At 37.5% G+C, this 14,458-nt stretch overlaps 1 protein-coding gene across 3 annotated transcripts in view; it reads right to left on the reverse strand.

The window, feature by feature from the left end:
• Positions 1-14,458, reverse strand: part of Fbxl4 (F box and leucine-rich-repeat gene 4) — a 279,999-nt gene that overhangs the window by 160,720 nt on the left and 104,821 nt on the right. For all 3 annotated transcript variants that reach the window (XM_067137655.2, XM_067137656.2, XM_067137657.2), the window contains one exon: positions 8,758-8,901. In XM_067137655.2, coding sequence (XP_066993756.2) covers positions 8,758-8,901 — 144 coding nt within the window. The remainder of the gene's footprint in view (positions 1-8,757; positions 8,902-14,458) is intronic.

Raw genomic sequence — 14,458 nt, forward strand, 5'->3', positions numbered from 1 at the left:
TTATGGGTGGGTGGAAGGTGTGTTCGTTTTCTTTATTGCGTTTGAAGAGGGTGATATTGTCCTGTTTGTTTTGGATTTGTGACTGTTTGAGTGCATTTAGCTTCTTATCTAATGTGTGCTGTTTTCGGATTGCTAGGTTAGTTACTTTGTCTTGGGTTATTTGTTGGAAGTTGTCCCAAAAAATCTGAGAAAGAAAAAGATTTTGAATTTACCTGAGCACAAATGCAAGTGTGAAGAGGGGACTCTATCAACCTTTCTTTAATTTCAAAACTTCATCCATAGCATGACATGCCTCAACAAGGAACCTAGAAATTAGTATTTATCAGCAACATCATACAATAAGAATGAACAACCTACAGAACCTCAGTCGATTACGCTCCCCGCAAAATTGCGGCCCAACAAAGCACCTTGACTGTGTATTCACAACGGTTGGTCTCAGTGCCGACATGCTGCAAAGACGTTTCAACTAACACCGTAACCTCAGTGATCCTCTATTCTATAGGAACTGTATTTTCAACCTCTGTTATACAAGTTTTGGAGTGTGTGGCATTCAAGGGACTCCAGCAAGCCAAGCCCATTGCACCATATGTACATATGTATATTGTTTGACATAATGTTGGCAACAGCACAGACTTTTGAATGGAACTCCAATGAGTCTAAGCCCCAAATTGTACCATATGTATATACCTTAAGTAATATTATATTAGAATAAGGCATTCTTGTTAAATTAGTTTTAGTAATGTTTTACGTACTATCGCTATTAAGCAGGTTCACCAGCAGCTGATGATGACCTTTTTACAGGTCGAAACCGGTACTGTTTCAATGTAGACAACTTCAAACATTTTGTAATAAAGTATTGATTAGGTGGAAATCTCATTCTTCATGCTTGCATTCTTAATTCATCAATACGGACAATGAAGCTGATAGATTATAGTAACCTATCCTCTCCCATTTATCTCACATGACCCCACCACTGAAGCTGGTTTCTACATACAGCTTCATCCTCATTCTGAAAAACAGTACCCTCTGCCATTTTACTCCATCTGTTTGTACCAGCACCCATTCTTGCTACTTTCATGTCAGTTACTTCTAACTTATGAATAAGGTATCTTGAATCCATCCTGCATTCACTCTCATACTGCAAAGGCGGTTTGAAAACAGACCGGAGCAAAGCTAGGTTCATCCAAGAACTCGCTATGTTCTTACAGAATACCACTGATCATAACTGCAAGCTGACTGCATTAGCATTTCACTTAGTACACTACCATCTTGGAGAATACACATCCTAGGTACTTGAAATGATCCACTTGTTCCAGTTTTGTATTCAATCCTCTTCGGTTTCTCCCTACTGACATCACTTTAGTCTTGGAAATGTTAATTTTCATATCATACTTGCTATACCTCATTTTAATATTAGACTGCAGGCTTTCACCACAACCTGTTGTCTGCAAAGGCCAAACTGCTTACAATATTCCCACCTAACTGGATCGTTCCCTGCCATTTTATACCTTTTTAGCAAAGATCCATGTATACTATAAACAATAAAGGTGTAAGATTACACCCCAGTAATTACTTTGAACCAAGAACTCATTCTACCAACAACTCTCACAGTAGCTAGACTGTCAACATAAATGCATTTGATTACCCTTAATAATCTACTGCTAATCCCATAATATGCCTTCTCTACATCTATGAAACATAAATGTCTATTCCTCTCATAACATTTTTCAATTACTTGACACATGCTGGTTTTCATCGCACTTACTCTCCACCACTGACAGTACCTTCCTGTTCAAAAAGCCTGCAAACACTTTGCATGGTATACTGATCAATGAAATACCTCGGTAGTAATCGCAATCCTTTCTGTTCCCTTTCTTATAGATATAATCAATTAATGCTTTCGTCCAATCACAGAGTACCTTACCCAAATTCCATGCTCATCCTATTGCTCTATGAAGACAATTTCTGTCTTCCCACTATATTTCTACTTTTTTCCTATTTTTTTCAAAAGATTTTCAAAATATTATTTCCACCTGCCCAATGATTTCCTACGATCTTCAATGAATTCACTTGATTTATCCAACAAACTTTTCGTCTACCACCATTTCACACTTTTTCAAAGATTGCAGTCCAGAAAAGTTTCCCTGCTGATTGACCAATTTTTTCTTGGACTCTACGATGATTTATTTTTAGATATGATATAGGCTTTTGGGCTTATGCCGTGTCAAGAAAACAAGGTGAAATTCTTTATGTTTCGCACAGATCTGTGCTCTGCGTTATCAGAAGAAAATCTTGACTGTCTACGAGAAAGGCTTCTTAAACAATGAGTTTCGAAATTTAGATGTTATAATAGAAGTGGAAATGGTACGTTCGTTAGTCACCAGATGGCTCCCCAGACATGGTACAGCGCTAGCGTTCGAAGCGGAAGCTGGCCGAACCATCAGAATCAGCCTAAGAGGGTCACATAACATGTATACATAACATATGACACGGACAGGTGTTTGACATTGACACAAGCCTGGAATGAAATATCTGGCGATGAGGAACGTACAAATCTGGAAAACACCGAGACGAAATAACAATAGTGAAGGGACAGGGAAGGGAACTATCTATGTAAATCCTTAATGACCAGCAACCAGGTATTACTTAATTGATAGCCAGTGTCCCTGTTGAAATTGATTTCCACAGCTTGTGATAAAAATTCTTATAATTTTGTTTCTTAAAATTATAAGAATTTGTATCACAAGTAGATCTTCAATACGGACAAAAAATGAAATTTATAACCTGCAATTTCCCCAGCTTCCCGTATAATCCTGGACCTGTAGTGTCTAGTGTGGGTAAGAGCTCGAACATCTTGGAACATGACATCATGACCCGACAATAGAGCGTGCTCAGCTATTGTTGATTTGTCTGGCTGGTTGAGACGAATATTACGTTCATGTTCCTTGGTATGGGTACCAATGGACCGGCATGTTTGGCTGAAGTATACCTTACCGCAAGTACAGGGAATTTTGTATACCCCAGGATGTATAAGTGGGGACAATTTGTCCTTGGTTTTACCAGCACTGAGATGGATAAACGTCATCAAATCCAACATGAACATGTCACTGAAGGATCTTAAGTATATGGCTGAAGACCGAAACATTTGGAGGCAGACCATGCATGCAGTCGCCAGCAGTCGAGGTCAATTTGATGGCACCTGACCATCATCAATGATATACAGTGAAACCCCTTTAAGCCATCCAGATGAAAGAAACTACAAAATTGGCCTTTTAGAAGGGTAGTCATCTTAAAGGAGAATTCAAACTACTACAATGCAGTGCAATGCATTAGCAATATTTTGAAATTATAATGGTCTTAATGTAAACACATGCACTGTGCATAATCACAGTTACAGTACTTAAATGAACGATATGGTACATTTGGCTTTCCCCATACTTAAAAATAATCTCTAAATCATGTTGCAATTTTCATTTTTCACTTTCTTGAATGACAGAAATTCTTTCTTATAGAGAAAGAACATATACAGTATTTTTCAGAACAATAGCTGGTGAATTTATTCAGATTTCCAAACAAAGTACAGTAGCTCATTACCTGCCCCCACACCTGTACATGAAAAGAGCAGGTTACACATAGTCAGTGGTCAATAACTTACAGCTAAGGGTTTAACACAAGCTAGCTTCAGGTCAAGCACTTACAATAGAGATATTTCCTAGCAGCCTTGAGTATGTGTACAGCAGACAATGGGTGAAAAGTACAGTGTGGCTCACCATAAGCAAATACAAACAAGAACTTAATTGTACATGCATTTTCCTGTATTTCTGAGAACAGAGAATTGATATTATACAAGTAGTTTGCAAGTGGGGGAACCAAAGGAGGTCATCTTCAATGAGCTACACACGACAAGCCTAAAACTAGTGGTCGTCGGTTTAACGAGTGAGTTGGCTGTGCGGTTAGTAAGTGGTCGCTGCTTGGGTAAAGGAGCGATCGTCTTAATGCATTACACTAGTGGAATAATAATTCCATTCCAGAGAAAAATAGTCATTGAAGGAGGGTTTTGGTTAAAGCGGTTGTACTGTAGTCTATTATGTATAATAGTGAATAGCCTTACCCTTGATCACTGATTAATTCACAACTGCTAACTCCAAACTCATAAAGAATCTTTCCCACATTCACTCATCACCACTTCATATTTTCAGTTCTCTTTCAAATTCTCACATTGAAATTATCCATTAACATTGTACTTGCTGTCAACCATGACTATGATGTCATTCAGTGCTTCTTAAAACTTGCCTTCTTCATCCTCATCCACTCTCACACATGGTGAATACACCAAGACAATTTTTGTCCTAAATTCTTCAACTGCTAAATCTATCCATACCATTCACTCATTTACATGGCTACCAGAAACTATATTGCATGCAAAAGTATTACTGATAAATATAATTACTCCACCCTTCCCCTGTCAAGAACACATAATAATCTCTTCCTTGTTATATCTCCTTATCCGAACATCATTGACTCCTAACACATTCAGACGCATCCGCTTTGCTGACTCTGCCAGTTCTACTTTCCTTTTCTGTAAGGCTCATTAATACTGACAGCATCCCATCAAATTCCATTTCATTCACCAAATTATTTCCCCAGGGGGTTCCTCATCTGTCAAATGGAAGTGGGCTTCCTTACTCCCATACGTACGAGGGTTGGTTAAAATATTTTGAGCTCGGTAAATTCCGTTAAATAGGATGCTACAGTTTACGAACCCTCCAGTGGATTGTTTAGTCCTGGGTGCCTGAGCACAAGGAGGGTCATGAAGAGTATGTCTGAGGTGCCCACTCAAATTCCATAGCAACTGGTATCTCAACTCTCAGGACCACTTTCTCGGTCACTTAGCTGTTGACCATAGTTCATGAACTAGAACATGACTATAGTAACCCACAATATGAACCATCTCAATCATGAACAATTTTAACATTAAGTATTTACAGAAGAATGGAAAGACCAGTTCAAAGATCAATTTGAATTCCAAGGAAATGTAGAAACACATGCAGCAATTAGGACTGAAGAATCTGCCCAGATGGCCCCAGAATGAGTGTTGATGCTCATCTTCTTGATGAAGCTGAAATTGAGCTCACTGGAGGATGAGAAGAAAGGTATGTAAAAGAACTCACATTGATGAGGAGAGTGGCCCCATCTAATTGAGGGCAGCAGTGTATGAAGATGTTAAGATTGTCCTCCCACCTAACCATAAATGCAATACTCATAAGAAGACAACACATCAATAGATGGCAAGAACTTCCATATAAGAGTACATTGGTTTTTAAAGGGGAACAATTTCAGCCCTGTTTTACTGATTTGAATCCATGTTTTATCACAGACTCCATTCAAACATTTGACCAATTTGTGTATTTCTGTTTGACATAGCAGATCCTGTACAGTTTTCTCACCAAACGATGACAAGTGCTATTATGATCATTAACATTTAGACAGAGATCTGTGCATGTGAAGTTTAAATCAACAATTCTCTGTGTAAACCACTGCAACTAGTATGTGGAGGTGTAAAAGTGAATTTTGAACGAACTCCGATATGTGATGAGGACGTCAACATGTATTATTATCACCATAATTTAGAACTGTACATATCTTAAATAGTGTAATGTTTTTAATTTAATGTATTGCTATCTTGATATATTTATGTTCATGATAAATTTAGCAGTAAAGATGATCCCAAGAGAGGGTCGGAACTAGTCCTGCACTCATAATATACTTTAAAATGTAAATACACATAATTAACACTATAAAAGAATTGATTAGGTGGAAAATCCCAAACCCACACTTGCGAACTGACTGACACCAGTACAAGCGACATAGCACTGTTCCACCTGTGTGCATTAGAATCATCATCTGGTGACCACAAGCAACTCTATAGTATATCTTCCTGCATACATAGGTATGCATTTCAAACTACTACATTTCCGGAGTTATGGCGGGAGTGTCAATCATTTTAAAGTGTTATTTATAGGGTATAAGTTGTATTGGTAGAAAAAATGGAAATACAGGAAAATCAATGTAGGGTGTTTAATAAATGGTCCTTAAAAATTGATCACACAAAATTAATTAGACTGTATACTAACTTTTTGACAAACAATAAAAATTGAGAAAAATTATAACAGGTTTTCTCACAAATGAAGTATCAGGTAAGACAGGTCGAAGTCGAAACCTACGTTGATGTGTGTGTATATATATATATATTCTTAAACTATCGTTGTTCTATAAAAGGAGAACATGCAGAAAATTATCCTCCGGTTGTAACTGAAAGTTTCCGAAATCATATGTTGAATCTCTCATACAGTTCAATGGGATGTGGCTCATGTACTGTACATGTACATGTTGGCTGGAGTGGACAGCCCTGGTGGCCAACGTACCCAAGGCCAGCAATAAGCAGAGCCGTGCATGCTAGCTGTGGGGTGTGGCACTGTAGCCAGCAATAACGTAACGGTTTTGGTGGTTGTTTTAAAGAAAGCAAGAAAGCAAGAAAGCAAGAGTATGAAAATGAGTTTCTCGGAGGATGATTTTTAAAATCGTATTAACGTAGTGGAGTTTTTAATGAGTTATTTCAATAAACGGTGTTTTTGTTTTCAGGAAACATTAGCTCCAAAGAAAAGGAAATAGGACAATATCAGATTGATTTGATACAAAATAACTGTAGAGAAGTGGAACGTATTGAGGAGGTTTTTCCACAGTGGAGATTATGAAAGTGACTCAAGTAAATCCGTTTGTCAAAATCTTCTGCTGATTGCAAGTGAAGCTCCAGGTCCCAATTCGAAACAAGAATATGACTCCCGGAATCTAGTGATGCTCCGAGTCTGCTGCCGTACAAATTGCCCAGTTCTAATTATGTTCCTAGTTATGTCGATAGACTCCATAGACACCGAAACTGGTACTGAATAAAAAATGTTGTGATCATATTAACAACATATTATGCATTGAAGACAGGTAGATCAATCAAATTTCCCTCTATTGTATGTTATCTCCTTTCAATACGGACCAGATATGAAGTTTTTAATGTTGAATATGTTCCTAGATGCGTAAAAAGTGTGCCAGAAAACATTAGTATGGAGTAAAAGAAGAGGGCTGTAAAATTCTGGCTTAATGAACGTGGTAAAAAGTGATTATCACTTTCACACGTCCACAAATATTTTGGTTCCGTGAAGTTGGAGATATACCTTTATTTGCAGAAGAAGCAGTTGGAAAATATGGCTATGTTGGTGGTTTCAAAAAACATGTTTAAAGCAGATATCGTCACTGCCACAAAATCAGGAAAAATAAGGAAAATAGAACTAAAAATATGTTTTAGAAACGCCTTTTTTTTCCATTCTCTGAAGATAACTGTGCCCTGCTTTTCGATTTGTGCACCCAGATACAGCGGTAACTTGTTATGAAGACATCCTCCACGCAAAGCAATCGAACTGCTTCAGATTCCTCCAGGTACCACAGGATAATTTAAGGTACACAAATTCTTCTTCCGGCAGAGGAAAGCTTTTTACTGCCAATAAATAGAAATTCTAACTCAGCATAGTGATGTTAGAATTCAGGTTCACCGCAGAGATACAACTTTAAATTGCAGTCCTTCATACATTTTCTGTTTTTATCTCCACGATTTTGGAATTTGATAAAATATTAATTGTTTGCAATGAATTACACAAGGAAGCGAGCTCCAAAATTCATAATGCCTGCTAAGTATTGTTCGATGAAGAAGAAAGAAACATGTGAATTCTTTGTGCTTGGTGTACAAAAAACTTGTGTTACCATCATGCAATTTATACCAGTCATTTCTGCTACAGTTTTGTGAGTGAATGACGAGTGAAACAATACAGCTTCAGAGTGTGTCGACAGACTGCATGCATACACGTCCTACCTCACCACAACTCCGAGCTGGCTCAGGGATGTCCAGCTGTGCCACCCATCATGCTTGCGTACCAGGATTCCTGGTATGATTTCAGAGCCTTGCACTTAAAACTGGAGGCTGATTCCCCGCATGCTATCCTCTTACAGTACAACGATTGTGTAAAAATAATTCATGATAGGTTTCGACCTATCTTACCTGATACTTCCCTTGTCAGTTACTATTTATGGCCTTTTAATTCATTTAGCAATTTTGTCCAGAATATCACATACCTATATATATAAAATAAGATTTTTGTCTGTACCTTGCTCAGAACTGAATCAGTATGTAAAGTCGGGAAATGAGGAACTACAATCTAGGCTATAAATAATTTTATTCACACTGAAAGAAATGGGAGTTATTAGCGGTGCTATTGATAAATACTACATGAATAAACTTATAAAGAATTAAATTTTTGATAATTTATGTCTTATACATTTTCACCATATTGTCTATGATAACAGATATTCACGAATTTCAATTTTTGTTGCCAATAGCATTAGTGCCAAGCCATGACAAAATAGGCAAACAGAATTTGATGAAAATCGGTATGTATAGTCGGGGAATAAAATACTACAGTCTAGGCTTATATATAACTTTATTCATGGTGGATGAAATGGTAGTTTGGGGGAAGGCACCTAAAATTTAATTTTTATATACCTGTTATTATGCAATTTAATAAAATCTTATTCACAACGAGTACAGTACTTCACCTAGAATTGTGTATATAATGTAGAATTCCGTAGCGAAGCACGGGTACACCAGCTAGTATTATTTATTTTTAAAGAGTCTGATATATTCCACATACTTACAGGTAAGCAATCAAAGCTTCTTCCACTGAGTTTACCAATTTCATTTTTTGAATTATAGTTCAAATGACAACCTTCTTGAACCTCAGAAAGAAAGCGCGGTAATTCTTCCCCAAGGAAAGTGGAAAGAGAGTTTGTTATATCAATCTGGAACAATGTTAATATTTTATCTTATTACACCAGCATTAATAAAAGGTAATCTGCATAGAAAACCAATATCTAAGATCAATAAAGCTGTTTTATAAAAATTGATAGAAATCTTCACATTAGCAACTTGCTCAACTCTATTTCTATTACCAACAGAGTAAAGCAATTAGATAGATATCTCAAAAAAGACAGGAAGGAGCCTTATGTTCTCTAGGTGTGACATATTCTATGCATGTTTCTTGATAACTCTTTCACCTTCTGAAAATTAAAAACAGTCTATATCAGCACACATTAAAATATTTTAATTCAAAACTGGCTTTCAGAAGCTATTAAAATCCACATAAATGTGTAGTTTTGATTTTAAAATGTAGAGGACAGTTGTGTTGAATGAAAACTGAAAATCGAATAAGAAAATTAACATAACAGAACTTTTAAACCTAATCAGTATGCTTAAAAACATATCTTATAACGACAGGAATGACTGAGCATGCCAACTCAGCTGTTACACAAAGACTGAACTACCTTCACAGTGTTAGCGAGTAGCATTGTGACATGTCACCTCAAGATTGTGAACATTACGTTACTCGCAACAGCTTCATTTAAAATTTCATCTAGGTCCTTTTTCTGTGTTAAATATATTTTTATATTCTCATGAATAATTCTAAACCATAATTGCACATTTGTAGATTAATTCCATATCTTGGTCCATGCCATGAAAGTTGCAAATATTGCTGTGAAAATGTTCCACAAAAGCAGAATATTTGTTATATTGCATGGCTTTACAGTGTTCTTGGTAACGGTGAATGAATGTTCAGCCAGTCCGTCCTATACAAAAAGTCTTATAATCTTAGCAAGTTAATTTGTATACTCCACAGTTGTTGAAGATGATATTTTTATTTACAGTATTGGAGTTGTACATTGTTTGTGAAATTTTGTTTTAAGTTCTGTAAGCTATTTTCAGATCAAATTATTATGACTCGACTCTTTCAAGCAGCAGCAGCAGCAGCAGCAGCAGCAGCAGCAGCAGCAGCAGCAGCAGCAGCAGCAACAACAACAACAACAACAACAACAACAACAACAATAATAATAATAATAATAATAATAATAATAATAATAATGGGCTTTCTTGTTTTGTAAAAAAAGTCTTCAAATCCAATATAGAAACAGCATAGTACTTAAAATGTATAGACAAGAAATGTGTTTTTCCACCAATCAATACACAATTTATTGTAAATAGATTACACTAGTACTGGTTTCGAAACAACAACAACAACAACAACAATAATAATAATAATAATAATAATGTAGTGTAGTGTAGTGTAATCTATTTACAATAAATCATGTATTGATTGGTGGAAAAAAACATTTCCTGTCTATACATTGAATCTATTGAAATTTCTTGTGCACTTCTTTGTGTGCATAGAATCCAATCTGGTACCAAATTGAGTCAGAGCCACTTATAATCCTGTAAAATGGAGAAGAAAACAAAAATCTAATTGGGCTAGATAGTATGTTTCTGTAGGAAGAAAGTGTCACCTTACAGAGCTTGCCCTATCAGGTAGCCTGATTTAGTCACGTGGTTGAGGCGGCCATGAATCTTCTAAAGTGTTAGAATGGGTCTTATCACTGCACACTCTGTTGCACTTGTTCGTTAATGTAATATATGGGGTTAGCAGTATTTTTTTAACATTTTGCATACTGGCTGATGCAAATTTTTGTGTTTCTAATCTGTTTACATACACTGTGCTTACTTTCTTTATACTTCTTGTAACGTTTGTAAGTGTGCCAAAACATTGCCTATGGTTGAAAAAAATTAAACACTCTAGACAGATATCAACAATATCTGTTCCAAATAGTCCTTAGGCCTCTTCTAATTCTACCAAACCTACAAGAGAATAAAAATGCTGTAAAAGATAGTTTCTTTTATTATGCTGCTGTCCAGATAACTAATTCCATGTCAGTCCAGCCCCGCGGTGTAGGGGGCAACGCGTCTGCCTGTCACCAGGCGGCCCCGGTTTCTTTTCCTGGCTGGGTCAGGGTTTTTTAATTGTAATGATCAATATATCTGGCCTGGAGACTGGGTGTTTGCGATGTCCTTAAGCTTCCTTTCCTCACACACAACATTCCACACTACCGCCATTCCAATCACACGCAGGTTCATACAATATGGTGCCAGTAGGGGCAAAAATCCACGTGTCGACGTCCCGAACAAATAGCATTTTTATAAAAATAAAAACATACATACATAACATACATTATCATTATAGACTGTCATGCCTTTCAGCGTTCAGTCTGCAAGCCTCTGAGAATTTACTAAACGTCGTCACAATCCTCGATTTGCAACTAGTGTTGTGGCCTTATTTAGTTCTATACCTCTTATCTTTAAATCGTTAGAAACCGAGTCTAACCATCGTCGTCTTGGTCTACCTCTACTTCTCTTACCCTCCGTAAGAGTCCATTATTCTCCTAGGTAACCTATCCTCCTCCATTCATCTCACATGACCCCACCACCGAAGCCGGTTTATGCATACAGCTTCATCCATCGAGTTCATTCCTAAATTAGCCTTTATCTCCTCATTTTGAGTACCCTCCTGCCATTGTTCCCACCTGTTTGTACCAGCAATCATTCTTGCTACTTTCATGTCTGTTACTTCTAACTTATGAATAAGATATCCTGAGTCCACCCAGCTTTCGCTCCCGTAAAGCAAAGTTGGTCTGAAAACAGACCGATGTAAAGATAGTTTCGTCTGGGAGCTGACTTCCTTCTTACAGAATACTGCTGATCGCAACTGCGAGCTCACTGCATTAGCTTTAATACACCTTGATTCAATCTCACTTACTATATTACCATCCTGGGAGAACACACAACCTAAATACTTGAAATTATCGACCTGTTCTAGCTTTGTATCACCAAACTGACATTGAATTCTGTTGAATTTCTTACCTACTGACATCAATTTAGTCTTCGAGAGGCTAATTTTCATACCATACTCATTGCATCTCTTTTCAAGTTCCAAGATATTAGACTGCAGGCTTTCGGCACAGTCTGCTATTAAGACCAAGTCGTCAGCATAGGCCAAACTGCTTACTACATTTCCACCTAACTGAATCCCTCCCTGCCATTTTATACCTTTCAGCAGATGATCAATGTAAACTATGAACAGCAAAGGTGAAAGATTACAGCCTTGTCAAACCCCTGTAAGTACCCTGAACCAAGAACTCATTCTACCATCAATTCTCACTGAAGCCCAATTGTCAACATAAATGCCTTTGATTGATTTTAATAATTTACCTTTAATTCCATAGTCCCCCAGTATGGCGAACATCTTTTCCCTCGGTACCCTGTCATATGCTTTCTCTAGATCTACGAAACATAAGCACAACTGCCTATTCCTCTCATAGCATTTTTCAATTACCTGGCACATACTGAAAATCTGATCCTGACAGCCTCTCTGTGGTCTGAAACCACACTGGTTTTCATCCAACTTCCTCTCAACGACTGATCGCACCCTCCCTTCCAAGATGCCAGTGAATACTTTGCCTGGTATACTAATCAATGAGATACCTCGATAGTTGTTGCAATCCTTCCTGTTTCCTTGCTTGTAGATAGGTGCAATTACTGCTTTTGTCCAATCTGAAGGTACCTTACCAACACTCCACGCTAATTTTACTACTCTATGAAGCCATTTCATCCCTGCCTTCCCACTTATACTTCACCATTTCAGGTCTAATTTCATCTATTCCTGCTGCCTTATGACAATGGAGTTTATTTACTATCCTTTCCACTTCCTCAAGCATAATTTCACCAACATCATTTTCCTCCTCCCCGTGAGCTTGGCTGTTTGCAACACCACCATGATGATTTCCATTTACATTGAGAAGCTGTTCAAAATATTCCCTCCACCTCTCCAGTGATTCCCTGGGGTCTATTATGAATTCACCTGAATTACTCAAAATACTGTTCATTTTTTCCCCCCTCCCTTCCTAAGATTCTTTATTACTGTCCAGAAAGGTTTCCCTGGTGCTTGACCTAGCCTTTCCAGGTTATTACCAAAATCTTCCCAAGACTTCTTTTTGGATTCAACAACTATTTGTTACGCTCTGTTTCTTTCATCTACGTACCAATCCCTGTCTGCCTCGGCCCTTGTTTGGAGCCATTTCTGATAAGCCTTCTTTTTACGTTTACAGGCTGCTCTCACTTCATCATTACACCAAGATGTTCGCCTTTTCCCATCTTTACACACAGTTGTTCCTAGGCATTCCCTTGCTGTTTCTACTACAGCATCCCTGTATGCCACCCATTCACTTTCTATATCCTGAACCTGCTTACTGTCTACTGTTCGAAACTTCTCACTAATCATATCCATGTACTTCTGTCTAATTTCCTCGTCCTGGAGATTTTCTACCCTTATTCGTTTGCAGACAGATTTCACTTTTCTACCCTATGCCTAGAGATACTTAGTTCACTACAGATCAGATAGTGGTCTGTATCATCGAAAAATCCCCGAAAAACTCTTACATTCCTAACAGATTTCCTGAATTCAAAGTCTGTTAAGATATAGTCTATTATGGATCTAGTACCCCTAGCCTCCCATGTGTAGCGATGAATAGCCTTATGCTTGAAGAATGTATTCGTAACAGCTAAACCCATACTAGCACAGAAGTCCAGCAAACGCTTCCCATTCCCATTAGCTTCCATATCTTCCCCACATTTACCAATCACCCTTTCGTATCCTTCAGTTCTATTCCCAACTCTCGCATTGAAATCGCCCATTAGCACTATTCTATCCTTGCTGTTGACCCTGACCACGATGTCACTCAATGCTTCATAAAACTTGTCAACTTCATCCTCATCTGCACCCTCACATGGTGAATACACAGACACAATAAAAAAATAAAAAATTCCATGTCAGATTAAAATTATATTTTTACTCTCTCAATACGTTACAAAAATATTCTAAGACCCCTTTCAACTCTGACTTTCAAGGAAGACAACAGAAATCAAACAGCAACAAAAGACCTCACATATTAAGTGTATGTCTTGTAATGTTCTTATTTGTGTCCAAACTTATTCAACATTACTAATGAGCACACTCTGGATGAGTCCCAAGAATTAGTCCTCTTCATTCTTTACGTACTGAGAATGGTCCAGGATTTGTCTTGGAGTGTGACTTGCCTGACCTGAAGCCTGTCTTTCCAGAATTAGACTGGTCAGAAATTCTTCAGATTATTAGGAGTATTGCTACTACACAAGCTCTTCTCCATATCTTTGAAATCTTCATCTTGGAAGTACAGTTGTTCATCAATAAAAGTACCACTGGTGTGTGACGGTATCACAACTTTTCTTCCCAAGCAGTTTGTCCCCAAGTCACTTAAGTTCCAGGAATTATTTTATCACAAACATTTTTCGTATCAAATTAATGTTCATCCCACATGACTGGGACCAAAGAAAGACAATTCTGTCCCCCATTTCTGTTTGTTCCAGTCGTTAGGTACAAATATAATGACAGGCCTCTTTGTTATGGTTAGAGTATTCTCAGAACTCAAACAATGTTAT

Source organism: Anabrus simplex, chromosome 1 (genome assembly GCF_040414725.1).
Source record: "Anabrus simplex isolate iqAnaSimp1 chromosome 1, ASM4041472v1, whole genome shotgun sequence".
Classification (NCBI taxonomy): Eukaryota; Metazoa; Arthropoda; class Insecta; order Orthoptera; family Tettigoniidae; genus Anabrus; species Anabrus simplex.